The sequence below is a fragment of the Bos indicus genome, chromosome 9 (genome assembly GCF_029378745.1).
Source record: "Bos indicus isolate NIAB-ARS_2022 breed Sahiwal x Tharparkar chromosome 9, NIAB-ARS_B.indTharparkar_mat_pri_1.0, whole genome shotgun sequence".
Taxonomy (NCBI): Eukaryota; Metazoa; Chordata; class Mammalia; order Artiodactyla; family Bovidae; genus Bos; species Bos indicus.
In genome coordinates this window covers 86168945-86192291 of record NC_091768.1, presented here as the reverse complement: position 1 = coordinate 86192291, position 23347 = coordinate 86168945, and the positions used below count along the sequence as shown (strand labels likewise).

Below are 23347 nucleotides of genomic sequence, written 5' to 3'. Positions count from 1 at the left end.
AATCGAATTCTAAATACAGGAACCTGAAATCCTCATACAACTACAGTCTGCCTATTTCCCTTAATGCCCAGACATATATTTCCAACAGGATATTCTTTTTGCCCAAGGCAAGGGGAACATCTGGTTTTGAAGAAGAGAGAAAAAAATGGGAAAGGCATGAGAATAAAATTGGAGAAAGAAATGAGTCCGTACAAGAAGGGTCCCCCTTTCCAGCCCACCTCTGATTATGAGTGCCCTATAGCACCATACGAAGCCAGCACTGCATCGTGCAATCATGCTGGATTCAGCTTACATCACTGGCAGGCCCGCTGCATACCTCTGAAACGGCCAGATGAAAGGATTCCTCTAGGTATGCATAATCAGTACATATCCTTTAAGCCAAAAAGGATGTATAAAACATGTTCCGTGCCCTTAAGGAATTACTATATAGTTGGGGAGATAAAAACATATACACACAGGCGACAGTTACAGTGCATAATAATGGTTATCATGGTATATGCTCTCCACTGTAATAGGAGAGTATTATAAGACCATAATTAACATTGTGGTGGTTTATAGTTTTGTACACTCTGATCTCTAACAGGAGCTCAAGGCTACCTTCATGGAGGAGGAGGAATCCTTAAGGTCATGCACTGCTCAAGGACAAAATTAGGCCATGGTGGCAAGGAATAAAGCTCTCAAGGTACTGTATAAAGGTTTTTAAAGCCATTTTCCACTTGGCTGTCTATCTTGGCCTCTTCCTGTTGTTGGCCTGCTTCACGTTGCTTTTTTCCTCCAACGTTCCATATAGCTAATGCAATAAGTAAATGGTTCCCAATTTCCCTTACTGAGGGAAAAAAGGCCAAGAGGGAGCCTGTCTATGGCTTCAGGGAAAGGCTACGGGGAAGAGTCCAGCTGGTTCTGCTCTGACCCCTGGTCTCGAGAAAATGGCTATCATTCCCTTTCTATGTCTTCTCACCGTCAGATAAGGGACAAGCTAAAAGGTCACCTTCAGGTGGTAAAAGCTCAAGGTCAAGATGAGCGTGTGAACCCGGAAGAGAGCTGCAGGCTGTCACTCATTCTGCCCTTCTCTAGGCTTTAGGTTTCAGGAGCAAAACAAAACCCTGTACCTCCACAGAGTCAAGCCAGCTCACCAGAGCAGCAGGCCACAGTGGGGTTCACTTGTTGAGGGAGGTCCTCTCAGGAGTCTGGGAAAAGAGGTTGGCAGTTCCCTGAAGACCTACAGCTTCGAGAAACAGGCCATCCCCATCTCTACCGATCAGTGACACAGCCAGCACCTTACAGCTTCCAAAGCACTTTCACAAGCAATATTTCCTTTCACAAAAATGTGAATGTGAAGAATACAGGGAAATCATTACTTCCATCTTATAAGTGAGAAAAACAAAACTCGGAAAGAATAGTTGGCTTTTGTCAGTTCTAAGAACTAGTAGGAACTGGAGCCTGGGTTTCTATTGGGATCTTCAAGCTCCTTGTTCTAAAGTGGTCACACAATAGAGTCTCCAGGTAGGGCAGCCACTACCCAGGTAGGGCAGGTAGGTGCAGGATTTAAGTAGAGCCCCGCAATATGGGTAGTCTAAACAGCAGCAATCCAAAGAATGATTTAAAGACAGCAAAAGAGACACTGATGTATAGAATAGTCTTTTGGACTCTGTGGGAGAGGGAGAGGGAGAGGGAGAGGGAGAGGGAGAGGGAGAGGGAGAGGGAGAGGGAGAGGGAGAGGGAGAGGGAGAGGGAGAGGGAGAGGGAGAGGGAGAGGGAGAGGGAGAGGGAGAGGGTGGGATGATTTGGGAGAATGGCATTGAAACATGTATAATATCATATATGAAATGAATCACCAGTCCAGGTTCGATGCACGATACTGGATGCTTGGGGCTGGTACACTGGGACAACCAGAGGGATGGTATGGGGAGGGAGGAGGGAGGAGGGTTCAGGATGGGGAACACATGTATACCTGTGGCAGATTCATTTTGATATATGGCAAAACCAGTACAACATTGTAAAGTTAAAAAATAAAATAAAATAAATTAATTAAAAAAAAGATAAGCATCAATAATGACTCAACTATCAATGAGAGTCAATAATTACTAAATGATGCTCTGATTGGGGGAAGAAGAATGTTCCTTTTCTATTATACATAAAATAAGACTGCTCTTCGTGGATTCAAGAACACAAACTCTGAAACATTAGGCTATCCCTTTAAGCAACCTTGTTCTTGTCCTAATCCATTATGGATTTGTCATCCATGAATTATATAAACTTTTATGAGGACTGATTTATAGTTTTGGCCTGCACTATCAATTGGGCAAATGAAATCCAGGGGTTCATTATCCTCCACAAAAAGCAGAATTTTCCTTCAGTTTTTATACTTTTATTTAAGATTTGCAGGACACTGTGTCTATTTATTTCAGATCAGAGATGTGTTTGAGGCCTTGATGAACAGTTTTGTGTTTACCTCAAACATATATTCCTTCTGGCTTTAAAGATTTTGATCATTTTCCTGTGCTGATATCTTTGCAGAAATCCGTTTAGTCTTTTCTTCCATCTTCCAAGATCATTCTAGTTGTTACTCTCTGGATGTTCTCCAGCTCAATTATGCCTCTTTTGCTCTTTGTTGACTAAAACTGCATATAATCTTCCAGGTATAGATAAATCATAGCTTGCTCATGGCACAGCTACGATCTCTGCTGGAGGACTGCCAACATTTTGATAGCCTCTTCGGAATGCAGTACTATACTGGGTGGCAGCTGACAAGGACACTGGGCCTAGTAGATATTCCTGTGGTTTAGCAATAGCCCTCAACCCTCATCCTCCCAAAAGATTAGAGTTACCTGCAAATTCAGAGATTTTTCTTGGCATTTCTTCTTCCAGGTTACCAGTAAAGATAAGACATCAAATATCGATAAAAAGTGCCTGTTTATACATGCAAATTTCTTTCTCTCTCCCCTCAGTTAAAGTAAAAGTGAATTAATTCAGTTCAACACATGTTTCTAAGTGCAAAATACCAAGTCACTAAGGGAACATGATTCTCATAAATAACCAGGAAATTAAAGATATTTCATTAACATGATAAAGAATATCTATCTTCAATGAAATGTCAACTAAAATTATACTTACTAATAAAACATTTGTAGCATTATCATTAAAGTTTCAAGTAATACAAAAGATGTTTTTATAACCACTATTCATTGATTTGACAAATATTGAGTGCTACTATGTGCCAGGAATTTGCCGACAAAGGTCCGTCTAGTCAAAGCTATGGTTTTTCCAGTAGTCATGTACAGATGTGAGAATTAAACCATAAAGAAGGCTGAGCATGGAAGAACTGAATCTTTCAAACTGCGGAGCTGGAGAAGACTCTTGAGAGTCACTTGGACTGCAAGGAGATCAAACCAGTCAATCCTAAAGGAAATCAATCCTGAGTATTCATTGGAAGGACTGTTGCTGAAGCTGAAGCCCTAATAATTTGGCCACCTAATGCAAAGAGCCAACTCACTGGAAAAGACCCTGATGCTGGGAAAGATTGAGGGCAGGAGGAGGAGGGGAAGACAGAAGATGAGATGGTTGGATAGCATCAGTGACTTGCTGGACACAAGTTTGAGGAGATAGTGAAGGACAGGGAAGCCTGGTGTGCTGCAGTCCATGGGTCACAAAGAGTTGGACATGACTGAGCGACTGAACAACAACAACAAAATATGCCAGGTACGTGTTATAAATGTGGATGACATGGTGATAACTGATACCCAGTGCCCCACCATTGACTTTATATTATTTAATATTATTCTGGATAATGTTATAAAACCTGAAACAGAATTAGAAAGGAAGAGATACAATGAATATTGTTCCTCTGTTAGGTGAATCTCTATTAAGAAAAAGAATGGAAAAAGTATTAAAATAAAAAGCTCAGATATGTGAGTATATATAATGCACAAAGTCAATAATTTTTCAGTATTCCACAGTTAATGTAAAATACAGTGAAAAAATATTTCATTCAAAATAACAACCAAAAAAAAGGTAAAATATCTTGGAATAATTTTTTGTAAGAAATGCAAAAGCTTTTTATGAAACTGAGGAATGTTATAACTAAGAACATTCAGAGAAGAATAAACAGCACCAACAAGTTCTTGCCCATTAAAAATATGAGAACAATGAGGAGGAAACAATAGAAAAGTTGGAAGTCCCAGTTGAGAAACTCTTCCAGATCATAGAGCAAAAATACAAAGAAAATAAAAATAAAAAGAACAAAGATAAGAAATATAACCAATTAGTCCTGGAGGTTCAACATCCAAATGAGAGGAGATCCAGAAAGACAAAAAGATAGAATGCAGAGGAAAAATCATCAGTGAAAAAAAGTCAAGCAAAGATCCCAGAACAGAATCAGTTTCCTGATCACAATGTCCACTGAGTATTGACAATAGTACCTGAAAAGTGACACATTCTAGGCACAAAATCACAAAATTTTAGAATACTAGGAATAAGAAGCTTCTATACGGACAGATGAGATTTCCATATGAAGGGTGAAGAATAAGTCTTCTCAACAGAAACACCATAAGCTAGAATAAGGTGGGAAAGGACCATTAACATTCAGAGGGGAAACGATTTTGATGCTCCCAGTCCCCTTGCAGCTGAGCAGTTCTGGCCAACTGACTACTCACAGAAGTAACATGGGTCATCTCCAGGATGAAGGCATGAGAAGTCTCACATATTCCCAGCTCCTCTCTCCAATGCCAGAGTGACATGAAGGTCCAACCTGAGATAGTATGAGCTGGTTGGACGGCCATAAGATGGAATGAGCTCCTGAAACGAGCTTCCCTGAGAACCAGTGGACCCACTGGTCTCACTAAGGGTCTTAATATAAGCAAAATATAAACTTATGTACCAACTGGATTTTGCATCACCCTAGCCCATCCCGGTTAATACAGATTCCCCATCAGGAATTTCATTCCATCAAACAATTAATCAAGGATAGAATAAAGACCATTTTCAGAAACGCAATATTTCAGAAAATTTCCATCCCATGCACCTTTTCTCAGTAGGCAGAGGAAAGGGAAAGATACACGTGGAAAGCAGAATAATGTCCCCCGCCTCCACTAAGGATGTCCACGTCCCAACCTCCAGAATCTGTGAATATGGTTTGTTATATCACACACACACAAAAAGAGAACTTTTGATGGGAAGATTACCCTGGGTTAATCAAGTGGACCCAGTTTAATCACGAGGGTCCCCATGAGCTGAAGAGGAAGTGGGGAGAGAGAGATCTCCGAGATCAGAAGATGCTATAATACTGGGTTTGAAGATGGAGAAAGGAGCCATGAGCCAAAAAATGCAGGTAGTCTCTAGAAGCTGGAGAAGGCAAGGGAATGGATTCTCTTCCAGAAGAGCCGTGCCAGCTCCTTGGTTTTAGTTCAGTGAGACTCATTTCAGACTTCCAGAACTATAAGGTGATACAAGCCACTAAGATTGTAGTTAAGTTGTCGTAGCAGGAAGGGGAAACTAACACAGCATAGGATGCAGGAAATGGGAGCGAACAGAAGAGAGTGAAGGGACTCCCAAGGCATATCCAAGTAGGAGGCTGAACATAACCAGCCCAGTGCGAACAGGTGAGTAGGCCCAGGAGAGACTTCTGCAACTCGACAGGGACAAAAGTCTAACATGTCTGGAGACACTGAGAGGATATTTATACAACTGGACAAGAGTTTGAGGATAAATTGGGGATCATAGGAAAGCATGAAAATGAGTGTACAAAACAAGACAATTAGTTGTTATAAAGAAAACACAAAGATGAACAGTAATGGAAACCTTATCGTAATGTCTTAGTGGCCGTTTTATTATTTCCTAGTGTCAGTAATAAAAGCAATGGGTACTGATTTAGCCCAAATAAAATACACCCTGTTCAGAGGACAGGAGATGAGAAGGATTTTGTGTGGTAGTGGCAGGTGGGCTCTGGTGAAAGAGCTAAATCCTTCTGTTCACAGGAGGATGTCAGTGGACAATGCCTAAAGCCAGGGAAAAGCAAGAAGTAACATAAGCAAATTATTCAGAAGTATGAAAACTAGCACTAAAGACTCAAAGGAGTTTAAAGTACTTGTTCTCAAGAGCAGAAAATAATGGGGAAGGGTGTAGTCAGGGTTCACTTTTTCACAATAAGCTAACGAGGTATTTGGTGCTTAAAACTCTGCATTATGTATGTACATAAAGTCACAAGGACTGGCAAACTATTGGCAACAGAAGGTACATGAGACTTTAATATTCTTAACATAATATAAAGACTGGACAGAACTGTGAAAAACTCTTCGTTACAGTTTGCCTCTGCGTGGTGGCACTATGGGTCATTATGTTTTCCTGCTACTCTATAATTTTCTGTACTTCCCAAATCACAACAAAATAGGAGCATGTATGATTTTTAAAACAACAACAACAACAAAAAAACTGATCAGATGGTCAAGGAGGAAATAAAACAAACAAGCAGAAAGAATTAGATAACTATATTGGGAACTGTTAAGATGATTAAGTTATTATAACTTTGAAAACCCCGAGGCCAGTTGTTAACCCTGCCAAAGAATAGTGGCATGGGTTTTCCTAATTTACTAAAGCAATTTCTAGATTAAATATGCTTTCCAACAACAATGAAGTTTTAAAATTTCATGCTTCATGTAAAGCCCTTCATTTTTTTAAAGGCAGCCCAAACCCAACAGCATGTTAAGTGTATGATCATAACTGGTGCTGCTTTGGATAAAGTTTGGAGAACGTCTTCTCAGTGATAACTAGCCCTTGGGCCTTGGAGAGTGGGGTGGGGCAGATGCTAAAAGAACAATTACATAAATCACATATTTTTAAACCCATGGTTTTAAAAAAAAAAATTTTAACTAAAAAAAAAGTGGAAGATGTATTTAATAGTGCTAAACATTTGTTGAAGAAGAAATGGATTCATTATGTTCTTCTTGGGAAAGACAGAATACATTACATGCTCATAAAATTGATACATTTAGAAGTACTGTCTCTGAACTTGTATAAAGATCTCTGCGGAAGGTTGAAATCCCAAGAGGCCACTAGCTGTGCCAAAACTTCCACGTTGATGGTTGAGAGCTGGGATGAGTCCAAAGGAAGAGCGAAGCCAGAATACAGGTGACTTCAGGATAAGATTATGTAAGGCTGATTTTTTTAACCTTCTAAGCTATTGATTACTCATCTCAAACCAAATACCAAAGCATAAAGTTCTTTATAGCACACACTGAGCTCAGACACCCAGACTTATTCAAAAATATTCAAGTCATTAATTTTCCTATCGTTTGCAGTGATCAACGAAATGAGAGGGTGGAAGGGACACCTTCAAGGTCATGCTCATCAGAGTGAAACTGATTCCTAACTCCCTGCCTCATTCTGTCCTGCCAGTTCTCTCTTTCTCTAAACCTAATATATTTATCATGAATCATTAAACACAAACCTATTACCCAGTGCAATTGGTTCTTCCATAAAATGAAAAGCAGCTTTGCTTTCGTCGTTTTTTAAAAGGACATTGGGTAAAGTCAGGTGTGAACACAGAGAACGATATGGGCTTTAGGAAAAGTTAAATGGCCAGGGGATGGTGGAAGGCCTTGCTTGGAGTGCTGAACTAGCCCAGGGAATAAAAGGGATAACAACAGGACCTGAAATTTTTTCAGGTTAGGAGATGGCATCTGGTATGTCAGCTGACATTTAATTAACTGCTTTCAAAAATCCAAAGAAAACAAGGTTGGGGGTTGGGAGCGAGGCTTACTCTACCTTACAGCAAAGTGAGCTACCAGAATTTTGAAAGGCTGTATAAAGGAAAGACCGAGAGTATTAAGGACCCAGTACTGGCAGCTTCCCTGTGTCTGGCATCATGCTGAGTGCTTTCCATTTGTCACATTTAAGCCTCACGGTTCAAAGAGGTGGATATATTACAACTATTTTCTTTTGAAGTAGAAAATGGAAGTTTAAAGAGGTAAAGTACTTCTCGTAGGGTAACTAGTTACACAGCCAGAATTTGAACCAAGGTCTGATGGCAAAATCCATGTTCCTCCTCCTAGTCACCAAGAGTGAATATGAAAGTCAGATGAGGATTGGCAAGTCGAAACTGTAATGTGTTTTGAACATACAGGGTGGGTACATTGGGTATATTGGGCATGGGTGTATTATTTGTCTCTCTAATTTTTTGTGTTTGTTTGGAATATTTCATCATGTAAGAATGACTCTCTAGATACTTCATTGTTCTTGCCTTAGATAATAATAAAAAGATATATGCTTGTGGGAGAATGCCAACTTTTTTTTTCCCTAATGGAAATCCAGATAATGTGGGTCTTTGAGCACATCTGACTCTACAGCAGGATGAAATGGGGGCCCTCTTCTCAAGAGCCATAGCTTCAGGAACCGTGGACACGGAAGCAGGCATACAAGGCGGGCCCAGCACACAGCCGTTTTGTGCCAGAGGGGTGTGTGCTTCTTGCAGACTTCACAGACAGAGGAAAACAAGGTGGATGGCCATGCCTACATCCTAAAAAAACAGTTTTGAGGGTTTAGAGGAAAGAAACAAGAAATTGCTTTTCCTCTTGAATCTTAGCTCTACTCTTTCCAGTAAAAATTGATTGTGACCAAACGTACGTGAATATCAAGTTTAGCAATCCTGCCTCGGGGAAAAGGGGCGTTTTGGATGCAGAAACCCTCTCTAAGTTGATGGATGCTTGGCCAAGACACCTGCAAGTAACTGTACTCTCAGTATCTTCCAGAAGTCACTCACCTGCTATGATTACTAAATATGTGGGCTTTCCTTCATAGACTCCAAGCAAGGAATGGAAAACATGGTTTCTTCACTAGAGAACATTAGAACACCTTCTTTCAGAAAATATATCTCTAATTTTAAAGGAGATATTGAAAGGGAAAAACCAAACCAAAACAAATATGCACTCCATCTTCCTAACTGGATTGTTGCTGATGTCCTTTTCAGAGAAAAATATAAAATGTATAAAAAGTATAAAATGATTTTTGAGTATTAAAAAGCACAATTTGAACAATAGATACAAATTTCAAATGAAATAAATTATGAAGAATATTGGGGACAATAAAATAGCAAAAGACAGAAGAATTATAAAGAAAAAGAAATTACCAAGAAAAGTGAAGCCGGATAGGTAGGGAAAAAGTGAATGTTGAAAAACACTGGAAAGTGCACTTAAATTATCCTAATGATAGATTTCTAAGGATAGTTTCAATGCTTATTAACTTAAACCAAATAATGCCTAACAGGGTATATAACACAACGCTATCCTGGTAATTGAAGGTATAAAACTCAGTCCATTTGAATATTTTCTAGGACTGCCATAACAGAATATCACAAATTAGGTAGCTTAATGCAAAAGAAGTTTATTCTCTCACAGTTCAGGAGGCCAGAAGTTGGAAATCAAGGTGTCAGTAGGGCTAACTTCTTTTTGAGGGCTCAGAGGGGAATGTGTTCCATGTCTCTCTCCTGGATTCTGGTGGTTGTCAGCAATCCTTGGTGTTACTTGACTCCAATCTTTGCCTCCATCATCACATGGCCTTCTTCCTGTTGGTCTCTGTCTCTATGTCCAAATTTCCTTCTTCTCACAAGGACATCAGGCATATGGGATCTGTTGCTGTTCATTCGCTCAGTTGTGTCCAACTCTTTGCAACCCCATGGACTGCAGCCCACCAGGCTTCCTATCCTTCACTATCTCCTGGAGTTTGCTCAAACTCATGTCCATTGAGTCAATGATGTCATCCCCAACCATCTCATCTTCTGTCGCCCCCTTCTCCTCGTGCCCTCAATTTTTCCCAGCATCAGGGTCTTTTCCAATGAGTCGGCTCTTCGCATCAGGTGGCCAAAGGACTGGAGTTTCAGCTTCAGCATCAGTCCCTCCAGTGAATATTCAGGGTTGATTTCCTTTAGGATTGACTGATTTGATCTCCTTGCTGTTCGAGTCTTCTCCAGCACCACAGTTCAAAAGCACCAGTTCTTTTGACTCTCAGCTTTCTTTATGGTCCAACTTTCATATCCATACATGACTACTGGAAAAACCATAACTTTGGCTATATGGGCCTTTGTCAGCAAAGTGATGTCTCAGCTTTTAAATACACTGTCTAGGTTTGTCATAGCTTTTAGGGCCCAGTATGACCTCATCTTAATGTTATGACATCTGCAAAGAGACTATTTCCAAAGAAGACTGAATTCCCAGATTCCTGTGGTTTGGACTACACCATGTCTTTTGAGGGACACAGGTCAATTCAGAACTGAATTTGTCATTCTTCACTCTTCCTCCTAGATAACTTTTTTCTACAATACAATTATGTCAGTGTGGTCTCCATCTCCTTAGTTGTCATTTTTTCACTCCTTCCTGTTAAAGCCAAGCTCCTCAAAGCAGTTTATAACTCAATTTTCCACACACCACTCCTCAAATCCCAGTAGCGAGCCCCACTCCCCCTCACCCTGTCTGTACCAGACTCTTTGACTTGGTTTGTTCTTCTTATTCCATTTTCAGGGCTCCCACTTGGAGGGAAGGTCAGGCAGGACCTCCTGGATTCATCCTTATCATACCACCTAGCCACCTACTTAATGTATTAGATTGGATCTGTGCGCTAGCCTGTCTTTCCCACTAGAGTCTAAACTCCTTGAGGGCAGGGACTGTACCTTCTGCAGCCTTATGGCCTCAGCACCTAGCAGAGTTCAACACAAATCTGGTGCACAGTACATGCCTGAATGAATGAACGGTTGTCTGCACAGGATCATTTAGACTAACGAATACATCCACAGAGCACAGTACACACCTGAATGAATGAATGGTTGTCTGCACAGGATCATTTAGACTAACGAATACATCCACCACAGAACCATGTGCTCTCATAGTCTTCAGTTCCTTGAAATCTTAAGACACAACTAGATTATATTAGTGAAGTCGCTCAGTCATGTCTGACTCTTTGCGACCCCGTGGACTGTGGTCTGCCAGGCTCCTCCATCCATGAGATTTTCCAGGCAAGAATACTGGGGTGGGTTGCCATTTCCTTCTCCAGGAGATCTTCCCGACCCAGGGATTGAACCTGGGTCTCCTGCACTGTAGGCAGACACTTTACCATCTGAGCCACCAGGGAAGTCCTTATAATATGGCAGGGGATTATCTTCAGTTTTTATCATGTCTCCCTGAGTCCCAGCACAAAGTAGTCACTCATTAATTAATTGATACTAAAGGGAAATCCTGATGCTGGGAAAGACTGAAGGCAGGAGGTGAAGGGGACGACAGAAGACGAGACGGTTGGATGGCATCACTGACTCAACGGACATGAGTTTGCACAAACTCCAGAAGATAGTGAAGGACAGGGAAGCCTGGCGTGCTGCAGCCTATGAGGTCACAAAGAGTCAGACATGACTGCACAACTGAACACCAACAATAAAGGAGAAATTAGGGCTTCCCGGGTGGCATTAGTGGAAAAGAATCCACCTGCCAATGCAGGAGATGCAAGACATGTGGGTTTGATCCCTGGGTTGGGAAGATCCCCCAGAGTAGGAAGTGGCAACCCACTCCAGTATTCTTGCCTGAAAGATTCTATGGACAGAGGAGCCTGGTGAGGTACAGTCCATAGGGTCACAAAGAGTTGGACATGACTGAGTGAGCACACAATGAGAAATTAGCTTCTGGGGGGTGGGTAAGAACTAACCTTCATTGAGCAATTGTTCATTGCCAGATAGGGCACCCCACTCCAGTACTCTTGCCTGGAAAATCCCGTGGACGGAGGAGCCTGGAAGGCTGCAGTCCATGGGGTCGCTGAGGGTTGGACACGACTGAGCAACTTCACTTTCACTTTTCACTTGCATGCATTGGAGAAGGAAATGGCAACCCACTCCAGTGTTCTTGCCTGGAGAATCCCAGGAACGGGGGAGCCTGGTGGGCTGCCATCTATGGGGTCACACAGGGTCGGACACGACTGACGTGACTTAGTAGTAGCAGTAGTAGTAGTAGATACTGCTAAGTGCATATAAATGTCACCTCAATTAATACTACCACTTCTTATTTATTTGGAGATTTTACAGCATAACAAATTGTAAACCCTTTTCTAATGAAGCCATTTAAAAATAGAATGTCAAATACTAAATTAGCTAGCATATTACTTTACATGTAACAAAAATAACATATATGCATTATATGTCAGAATACTTTTGTATACAAATGCAGGTGTCAGTAATCTATCTTAAGTCTCAATAAACATCAGGATTCCCTGGAATCAGTTTTAGTATTTTAGGTTTGGGGATTTTTTTTTTTTTTTGAGCAGTTCTAACTACTTGTATGGATTAATATTTCTTGATTTTAATTCTTTCTTAGAGGTGTTCCAAAGAAAATATACTTTTTCTTAAAAAAATAAAGAGAATAAAACTTACCCTACCTTGCAATTATCATATAATAGGTCCATATAATGTAATTATAATTAGATAATAATAATATATAGTATGTAATATAATGTAATTACCATATAATAGGATCTGCTAGCCTCTTTTAAAAATTTAAGACCCATTATGGAGTCTCAAATGATTTCTCTCCCTATATCTTGAAACATTTTGCTAGTTCATCATCCTAAAACAATTACCAACCAATTATGCATCAATTATTCCCAAGTATGCTTTAAAAAGACTAAAGTAATAGAAAAAAATAGAAGATGATGGAATAGCTTAGAACTACACGCTGTCCAGCGATGACTGAAATGTTTTATTCTGTGTTGTTCACTACAGGAGTACTAGCCGCACATGGCTACAAAGAATGTGATATGTGACCAAGGCAACTGAAGACATGAATGTTTATTGTTTGAATTTTAATTAATTTAAATAGCTATATGAACCTAAGGGCTCCTGTACTGAACACTGCAGGCTTAGAACGATTCATTAAAGAAAATAGCTTGTCACTACTGCCTCACTCTTCATATTTTATTGTGCTGCCTAAAGTGTTGCATCATCTTTATGAAAGGTTTAGCAGAAGACTGGAAACACCATCTTTGTGGTTTGTTTTTAATATTCATTGAATAGAGCGGAGAATTCAGAATGTTTCATTCTCGCCTCTGATGACAAAGAGAAGGAAATCGATGGTTGGAGAGGTTTCCCAGGCATTAAAAAAATCAGAAAAGAATGCTCAGAGTCAGAGCTCAGCACTCAAGACCCTGAAGATGCAGATGAAATTCAATTGATCATGAAAGTGAAACCTCAGACCATGAGTTTTCAGATGATGATATCCTACATTAATTCTTTCAAGCTAAAATGTCTATGAGGGACCAACATATTTCTAAGGACAAAAAGAAAATATGGTATTCCCATGCATTTGGTCATCAAGGGTAAGGACTTCATCAAACAATACTTGGGCTTTCCTGGTGGCTCGGACGGTAAAGAATCTGCCTGCAATGCAGGAGGCCCAGGTTCGACCCCTGGGTCAGGAAGATCCCCTAGAGAAAGGAATGGCAACCCACTCTACTATTCTTGCTGGAGAATTTCATGGACAGAAGAGCCTGGTGGGCTACAGCCCACAGGGTTGCAAAGAGTCAGACATGACTGAGCAATTAACACACACAAACGATATTTTGCAATAAGAACCTGGACCATCCTGAGGGGAGTTTAGGGGAGAATGGATACAAGTGTAGGTATGGCTGAGTCCCTTTGCTACTCACCTGACATTACTACAACATCATTAATCAACTATACCCCAATACAAAATAAAAGGCTTCAAAAAAAACCTAGACCATCCCATTTTGCTAAATGAACATGGGACAGTCTTTTTTCACCTTTTATAATGTCTGTATATCAAAATTCACTCTATATACAGTATGTACATGAGCAAATGCTGATGGCGGGTATGTATACAATGGTGATTGGAAGGGAAAAGAAGAAAAATATTGACTGGATTGATATTTTTAAAAGTTCCATTGGACCCAATAGTAAATGGTGATGACTATTTTTCTGGTGTACTGAGAGTTAAAGCTTGTTTATCGTATTAGTTAAAATGCCAGAGAACTTATATATAATAAAAGGGTAAACCTCCAGAAACAAGGTCAAAAAAATTACTGTCTTTATATTAAATTAGTCATCTTGGAATGGTTAGAAGTGAACCCTGGAGCTACAGACACAGTCCTGGGCTGGAGTCACAAGTCTAAGACTTGGTGCATCCCTCCGGCAAGTTTTTCAGCCTCCCTAAGATCCAGTTCCCTCATCTGCAAAATAAGGATTAAATAACTACTTCTTCTCCAGAGCTTTTTAAAGATTTTTTTTCTAATGTGGACTGTTTAAGTCTTTTCTTGAATTTGTTACAATATTGGTTCCGTTTTATGCTTTGGTTTTGTGGCCACAAGGCATGTGGAATCTTAGCTCCCAATCAGGGATCGAACCCACAACCCCTGCATTGGAAGGTGAAGTCTTAAACCACTGAACCTCCAGGGAAGTCCCCTCTCTAGATTTCTTTCTAATGTGTAATATTTTATTTACTGATTGATTCTTGGTTGTGCTGAGTCTCTTTGCTGTAAGGTTTTTTCTAGTTGTGGCAAGTGGGCGCTACTCTCTAGGTGCAGTGTGAGGGCTCCTCATTGCTGTGGCTTCTCCTGTTGCAGAGCATGGCTCTAGGACACACAGGCTATGGTAGCTGTGGCACGTGGGCTCAGGAGTTGTGGTTCCAGGCTCGAGAGCACAGGCTCAGTAGTTGCGGCACACAGGCTTAGCTGCTCCGCAGCATATGGGATCTTCCCAACCCAGGGATCAAACCTGCGTCTCCTGCATTGGCAGGTGGATTCTTTACCATGGAGCCACCAAGGAAGCCTGTAAGTTTTACAGAGACTAAACTTCCATGCAAAGTGCTTAGCCGAGTGCTTGGCACATAAGAAATGACAGACATCAGTGATGGATAGAGATTTTATTTTTCTTGAGTTGCTTAGATCAGCTCTCCTTATCTATCCGACTTGGGAACCCAACATATGTGAAATAATATCTGTCCTTTTTGCTACCTCCAGAATTTATCATTGCCAATGCCAGCAGCTCACAACACCTTTGGCGGGGTTGGTGGGGTGGAGGTGGTGGCATTCCCCCAGCCCCACCCAGTTTTTAGACTGAGCAAGCATCACTTCAATGAACTCAAATTTATACAAAAAATAAGGAAATGAGTTAAAAAACCTCCTAAAAATCTCACCATCCGGACTGAACATCTTATTCTCCCAGGTTTCTCTCTGTGTACACACGACGTATGCAAACAAGTTTAAGATGTGGGATCACACTGCACTGTTGTGTCACACCTGATTTTGTACTCAAAAGTATCTTTCTAGTTCATTCAACAGAAACCTCCCTGTTCAGTCTCAGTAGGGCTCTAACCTTCAACCACTAAATTCTGTGTACACACAAAGCGGTCGTAAAAAGCAGTCGACAAAAGAAAACATTAACATCTGCCTTTGAATAATGACTTAGATCAAAAACTGGGAGGTTAAAGTGGATTTGAAAAACAAGTAAAAGTCAGAGGCATTTGGTTCTTTTCTATGAAAAAACTGGAGAGAATGAAGCCCTGGGCCCTGGATGAGCCATGTGGCACACACCCCAATTCCTAAATGGTAATTACTTGTGGAATGCGAAACTTGTGGAACTGAACTTGCAATAAAATGAGAACTCGCCTGTAAACCTCAGTCCATTTTCAGGGTTTCAAAATCCTACTTTATCTAGATCACACCTCTTTTAGTCTTGGCATCAAAAAGTTATTTCTGAGTGCTAAACAAATATGAAAACTGTGCATCTGGACTCAGTTGTGCTTCCTACTGCCAGACTGGGGGTTCACTCTGGAGGCCACACGTGTGTGAGTCCTTATTCCCTGATACCACCATGTCCCTGAATATACCAGTGGTCTGCAGACTTAAATAACCAAGGCCTCACCTCGGGGGACACTCAAGGGACCCTTATCTGAAACTCTGACCTCATCACTTCTGGGGTTCATTTCCACTCTGCCAGAGGTAATAAGCACGGATGAAAAGATGTTAATGTACCAATATTATTTTTACTCATTTTTATTATTTTGGCTACTGCTTAGAAAGTGAAGAGGGTTTTTGCTACTCCACTCCTAGATAATGAAAATACAGTTATAGTGAAAGAATCTGTATTATATAATCTCTGCTGTATTACCTATAATCTCTGCTGGCTGAAAGAAATCATACTCCCAATTTTAAAACTTGAGTGGAGTTTATAAAACTGGATTTATTCTGAAAGTGACCTAAAATGATCTGATATGACTTGTGCATCATGGTTAAGTCTTAGTTGGGAGTGGCAGAAGAGAGAGGGGTGAAGATTAGTAGGAAGTGGAGAATGCAGAGCCAGGGAAAGCCCTTTGGGATCAAGGGGCGAGAGCCCAGCAAATACAGAATCCAGGCACCACCAGACTAGCAAAGAAGTAGGTAAGATGGCCAACTTGGCAAGAGCAAGGCCCCTAGACAGGCTAAAGGAATAGTTCCAGGTGAGTCACCAAGGACTGAGCTCCAGAAGGTAAGTTTATGGAAAGTGGGCCTGTGTCTTCTGACCAAGTAAAATCCTGTTTATCAGACCTGGAACCCAAAGTAATGGCCTGACATGCCACTAACAGCTAATAGACCCCACATGCTGAGTCACCTAGCCCCTTTCCCTGCAGAGCAGAGGGAGCTGGGGGTGGGGAAGGCTCACTTGGCCCAACTTAGGAGAGAAACACAGTTAGGGGTGAAGGAACCTAGCAGGCTGTCCACACCATCCTTCCCCACTCCCACTTATTTTCCCTCCGGGATAGGTTATTGACCAAAGAAAATATGTTTTCACCACAAGAAAGGTTACAATGGTGAGTCATCATTATTAATTAATAGCCTTTACGCAAGAAGCCATGCCATTCTCTCTAGGCTATTGGCAGTAAAAAATAACACAGAAAGTGTCCAGGGAACCGATTTTCTTGATATTCATGGTTTTAGAGCAGTGGATCTCAAACGTGGTCCCAAGACGTGCAGTATTCACCATCGCTCAGGAGCTGGTTAAAGATGCAAATTCTCCCATCCCACCCTGGACCTACTGCATCAGACACTTAGGGGTATGGGCCTGGAAATCCGTGTTTGAACAAGCCTCCAGGAAATCCTGATGCAAGCTAAAGTTTGAGAATACTGGCCGAGTGGAAAGAACCTGGGATGGGAGCCAGGAGACCTAATTCAGATTCCAGCTCTGGATCCCGTGGTCCAGTTCAGTGAAAATTAATGAATAGTCAGGATGCGCCTCGCCGTGCATCGAGGCTAAACCCAAGGATGTGAGGATACTGAGATGAGCTAGATGCACTCCTTATCCTAGATGGTGTCTAATCCTCTATATTCCTTTGTTTCTCCAGGGTAGGAATGGCCTTGTCGTTGTTCTTGTTTTGTTTCCTATCTGTATTCCTAGTGCCTGCAGCATCACAGGCATTCAGTATATATGCAGTGGACCAAGTGATACACCACTCACCACTGCGATAAATTTCACTGTACCATTCATCAATAATCTTAATGCTATTCTAGTCTAGTTAACACTAGCTACCGTTTATTTAACATTTATCACATGCTAGGTGCTGAGGGCTTGTCATATATCAACTCGTTCAGTCTTTTTAGATGCCCTTACTGTGGGTCATATTTTTAACCCACTTTGCACATCAAAAAAATTGAGGCTTGACATATCAAGTTATCTGTTCAATGTCATATGCTGATAGCAGTAGAACTCTATCTAGAGTTCTACCAACTCTAGAAATACCTTATTCCAAAGCTCGTGGTCTTAAACATGGTAGAGTTCTTCTTTAGATCCCATAAATTCAAAAACCAGTTTTATAGTACATTTCCAGCCTCTAAGGTGAGTGCTTGATTTTCTCACTGTGTCCTTACAACTGCACTTTGGTGATATCACCTTAAGTGGTCAAAGAGCATCTATATTTTTCTCCTTTTTCAGTAGATTAATATTTGGTTTTCATTGAGGTTAAGAAAGTAGATAGTTGTGGGGAACTATACTTCACTAGATAGTTCTGACCCTTACAAATCATGCCAATATTGCTTCTAAGAGCAGAAGTGGTTGTGCCAGCCATGCCAGGCCAGGCTTGAAAGGACACTGGCGGAGAAGGCTGGCCCCAGGGGACTGAACCCTGAGTGGAGTAGCCCAGGTAAGCCAGGCCAAGGAGGAAGGGGCAGACATGAGTCGGGCCCAAGGCCTGACGGCATGAGGGGGCTGGGTTGTGGACACCCACATCATGGGCCAGCAAGGATACAGAGGGAAAGGAGGCAGCAACCAGGAGAAGCAGCCAGAAGTCCTAACTCAGCCCTGAGGCTCCCCTGCCTGGGAGAGCCACAGCTACTGATGAAATAAACATTGCCTCCTGCTCCCTCAGGGGACACTCAAGGGACCTTTATCTGGAACCCTGGCCTCATCGATTCTGGGATTCATTTCCATCCTGCTAGAAGTAAGAAACAAGGGTGAAAAGATGCTAACATTCCAACATTATTTTTACCCATTTTTATATTCTTTGCATGCTTCCTTTTTCTACTCACTATTAATCAAAGATGAACTTGACACCCATACCGACTATCTTCTTATGAACAACTCCGGGCCAAGAGGGATGTGGTTGGGTTGTTGGAGGCTATAGGTACTGAGAGAAGTAAAAGGGGCTTTTATAGCATAAGCAAAGATCTTACCTTACTAGGAGGTGGTCCATGGTCATCCAAGTAAGTGGAATTTCCTAGGAAAAAAAAAAAGAAGAAAAAGTTGATGACTTAATAGTTTTCAACGACAAATGACTTGAGTGCAAAGTCGTGGAAAATAAGTATTTTAGTTATATTTCCATTCAGACAACAGTACCAAAGGAAAATGGGTAATTAATCTCCAGTTTGGTGATATTTTGCTGATACTACCAGGCTTGGTTAATAGCTTCAGCAGTTACAAACATTCTACCAACCACGGTGTGTATGCACACAGACATGCACCATTATTCCCCACCCAATATCTGCTAGGTTTACTTTAGGCCAGTGGTTCTCCAGCTTCAACACGTATCAGAATTACCTGCAGAGGCTGCTAACACTCAGATTGCCTGATCCCACTCTCAGAGTTCTGATTCAGTGCCCATGCGCATGCTAAGTCGCTTTAGTCGTGTACAACTCTTTGTGACCCTATGGACTGTAGCCTGCCAGGCTCCTCTGTCCATGGGATTCTCCAGCCAAGAATACTGGAGTGGGTTGCCATGCCCTCCTCCAGGGGATCTTCCCAACCGAGGGATCAAACCCATGTCTCTTATGTCTCCTGCATTAGCAGGCAGGTTCTTTACCACTAGCACCACAGTAGCTCTGAGAATCTGCGTTGCTACCAAGCTCCCACGTGATGCTGCGGGTCCGGAAACCACACTTGGAGAACCGCTGCATTGTTTCTCTACTTTGTCTTGATTATCAATTTCCCTTCATCTTTTCAGTCTAGCTTGCTTCCGAAGCTTGATTTGTCTTCACTAATAGCCACTTAGTGGTATGTGTGTGTTTTCAGAGTGTGTGGTTATTGTTTCCTGAGGGATAAAGACTCAGGGGGTTTCTGATAGGAACTAAAGCTTACTGAATTCCTTCTGGGTAGCAAGTACTCTACTAAGTGTTTTAAAGGTATTCGTTCACTTAATTCAAACATCAGAGGTGGGTTAGAATGATCCTCAATTACTGAGAAGAGAACGGAGGCCTGGAGAAACCCAGTAACTTGCTCACAGACCCATAGCTGTTAAGCTGCAGATAGGAAGGGAGACTGGTTTTTCCAGAAGGTGCTTGGCACCTGCTCTTCTGAAAAGCCCACCTGGAGTGTTGCTGTCTCCTGCTTTTGCACAGCCTGGGCACCACCAGTGTTACCAGCTGGCACCGTGTTTGATTGTGTAGGGGAGCCGGTGATGTGGTGAGTTTAGTGGGAAAGTGAAGATGACCAGACTTTCTAACAGAGCAAAATGTAGGAAATAGCCAAAATGCCAGGAGACTTACAGAAGACAGCAGATTAGGGAATAAGGTCAGTAAAAGGTGCTTTTTTTTTTTTTTTTTTTTACATTTTTATTTTTTTTTCTGGGCATATAATTTTTTTTAAAATTTTATTTTATTTTTAAACTTTACAAATTGTATTAGTTTTGCCAAATATCAAAATGAATCCGCCACAGGTATACATATATTCCCCATCCTGAACCCTCCTCCCTCCTCCCTCCCCATACCATCCCTCTGGGTCGTCCCAGTGCACTAGCCCCATTTTTCAGGAGATGGCAAAAGGAACTTAATAAGTAGGAATAAAAAGGGGAAGCAGAGTTTAAGCTAGGGACAGTTCAAGTGGGGAAACTTATCTAAACACAATAAATAAGTGCTGTTTGGCTTATAGATATTTTTTTCCCCTTTCTGAGGCATTATCCAACCCCTGTTTCTTCCTGGTCTTCTGATTTACTATTTACATGGTGTGTACAATGACTGTAATCTAACTGGCTGTTTGTATAAGAAGGACAGTGGGGTCAAATTTTCATGTATATGACACTCACACACAAACACCTGGAATGCTTGTGACTGGGTTACTTTCAGGAAACTTTGAAATGTGAACAGGATTCATAATTTGCTAGATCTTAATTATTGTGCAGCACTCCACGGGGAACAGACTTGAATAGGAAGTTGATATATATATATATATATGACTTAGGAAAGAAGACGTGCAGAAAAGAACACAGAAAAATGGTTGCCTAAGTGTAGCAACATACTCAGAGGGACTCCACCGTAAGTGGTCAGGACGGCTGCAGAGGGTCCCGCCTGCTCATCATGTAAACATGTTTTCCCCAGGAGGAATGTGAGGAATCCCAACACGTTCCAGCATCTTCTCCAGGTGTTCATCCCAGGAATCAACCGCTACACGCTTCTAAAATATGGGAAGTCTCTGTAAAAACCAAAGTGCCCAGAACTCCTGAAATGAATGATTTCAATGCCTGACTACTCCCTTGGATTCCAGACATGTGTATCCACTGATTCTTTAGCACCTCAGCCTGGATGTCTATAGGCATCTCACACCTCACCATCCAAACAAAGCTCTTTTAATTAATTAATTAATTAATCATTTGTTTATTTGGCTGGGTCAGGTCTCAATTGTGCTTCGCAGACTCCCTTGCATCATGTGGGATCTTTTGTTGCAGGGCACAGGCTCTCTAGTAGTGGCGCGGGGGCTCAGTAGTTGCAGCGCTTGGGCTTAGATACTCACCTGCATGTGAGATCTTAGTTCTCTGATCAGGGTTCAAACCCAAGTCCCTGCATTGCAAGGTGGATTCTTAACCACTGAATCACCAGGGAAGTCCCAAGAGAACTCTTTATTTGCTTCTATTATGTCTCCCAAATCACTATTTTTCTTGTCTTCTATATCGGGCTACACAACACATTCCTTGCAAGACAGGCTTCAAAGCCTTTGTCAGCTTTGATCTATCTCTTTCCCTTCTCCCATCCATACCAACCCATTTGCAAGTCCTGTTGGCTCAGCTTTCAAAATATTACTTAAGTCAGACCACTTCTCACCAACCCCTCTGGGCCACCAGAGAGGGACAAGCCTTCTCTTCATTGATTGTCAATTTTCTCCCCTACCACACAGCAACCAGAGGGATCTTTTAACCTTATTAATCTGGCCACGTTAGCCCTCTGCTTAAAATCCATTTCTCTAAGAACAAAATAATCAGTTCCGTACCATGGTCTCTAACCCTACATGACTCAGGCCCTGTCTCCTGCCACACTTGCCACCAGCACAACAGCCTTTTCTCTGCTCCAGGATCAGGAATCTGTTGTCAGCTAGGGGCCTTTGGAACTGGCTCTTTCCTCTACCAGAAAAAGCTATTGTCCACCCACTTTGCTCAGGCTCAGGTCAAATGTCCCTGCTTTGTCAGCTTCTTCTTCTTTCCCTCCCTCCCTCCCTCATCATAAGACATCACTTCTTTCTACATAAAGAAATGACCAGGGCTGACTAGGGCTGGCACTGAACCATGGACCTCATTGTTCCCGCTGCCAGCAGCCCCCCAGGCTTCCATCTACACCTACGTTCCTGTGCTTTATTAGAACACAGAGGTTCCCAGGGCCGTGTACTTGTAACAGAGGTATGGAAAAGGAAATGAAAAGCTACACGAATAAAAAACATCTCTTTAGCTGGAGACACCAAGTTTTTATCCTCCTAGGGTATAAGTGTTATTATTTTTTGGTGTTTAAGGTAGAGCTTTTCATCCTAAGATCTTAGGTTTTCAGAGCGCAAAATAAATGAGATTGTCAGGATTTTCAAACCTGAAGTTGGTACCTTGTGGGCTGTGGAGATCAAAGGATGAGGGCTGTTACCAAAACGCGCTTCCCTGAACAGGCTCCCAGGCATCAAAGAGGCTTCTTGCTGCTCTGTCTTAGAGAGGATTCCATGGAGGGTGTCAAGTGGTGGAGAAGGGAGGGCAGACCCCAGCCCTGGGGCCTCTGAGCTTAGAGCTCACAATACAAATCAATAGAAAAGGTGAGCAAGGCAGACGAGTGTCTGGGGCCAGGACAGAGGACAAAAGCTTACCTGTCACCCACCTCCACTCCCAGTCTCCAATCCATGTAATCTTTGGGGTCCTGTAGGGGTGTATCATTTCATTTCTTCCCAGAAACTAACCCACACTTTCAAAGCTCTGATTTCAGCCTCCTTTTTGGATCTCAAGTCCTTCCTTTGGGGATCAAGGATTACAGTATGTGGTCAAGTTAGGGAATGAAAGAAAGGTATACACCCCACATGGTTCCACTCCTACCATCAGTCAAACTTTCTGAAGGACCTATCTCCAAAATGCCAAGAGATTGCATACTCAGGCTGGCATGTAGATAAATCTCTTACAGAAAGCCAAGCTTTCGGAGTCTGCTCAGGTGGGCGGAGGAAGCAGGGTGGTACTGATAGGAAGCAACACTTCAGTCCTCTGAACTCTACTTGCTGATCTATGCCCATACAGATGGCTAAGCGCGGAGGAATTGATGCTTTTGAACTGTGGTGTTGGAGAGGACTCTTGAGAATTTCTTGGACAGTAAGGAGATCAAAGCAGTCAATCCTAAAGGAAGTCAACCCTAAATATTCATTGGAAGGACTGATGTTGAAGCTGAAACTCCAATACTCTGGCCACTTGATGTGAAGAGCCGACTCACTGGAAAAGACCCTGATGCTGGGAAAGACTAAGGTAAAAGGAGAAGGAGGCGGCAGAGGATGAGATGGTTAGATAGCATCGCTAACTCAACAGACATGAATTTGAGCAAATTCAGGAGATAGTGGAGGACAGGGAAGCCTGGCACGCTGCAGTCCATGGGGTCGCAAAGAGTGGGGCGTGACTTAGCAACT

At 41.9% G+C, this 23347-nt stretch overlaps 1 protein-coding gene across 3 annotated transcripts in view; it reads right to left on the bottom strand.

Moving 5' to 3' along the window:
• Window positions 1–23347, bottom strand: part of UST (uronyl 2-sulfotransferase) — a 317673-nt gene that overhangs the window by 163488 nt on the left and 130838 nt on the right. For all 3 annotated transcript variants that reach the window (XM_070796329.1, XM_019967566.2, XM_019967565.2), the window contains exon 2: window positions 18679–18722. In XM_070796329.1, the coding sequence (XP_070652430.1) occupies window positions 18679–18722 (44 nt within the window). The remainder of the gene's footprint in view (window positions 1–18678; window positions 18723–23347) is intronic.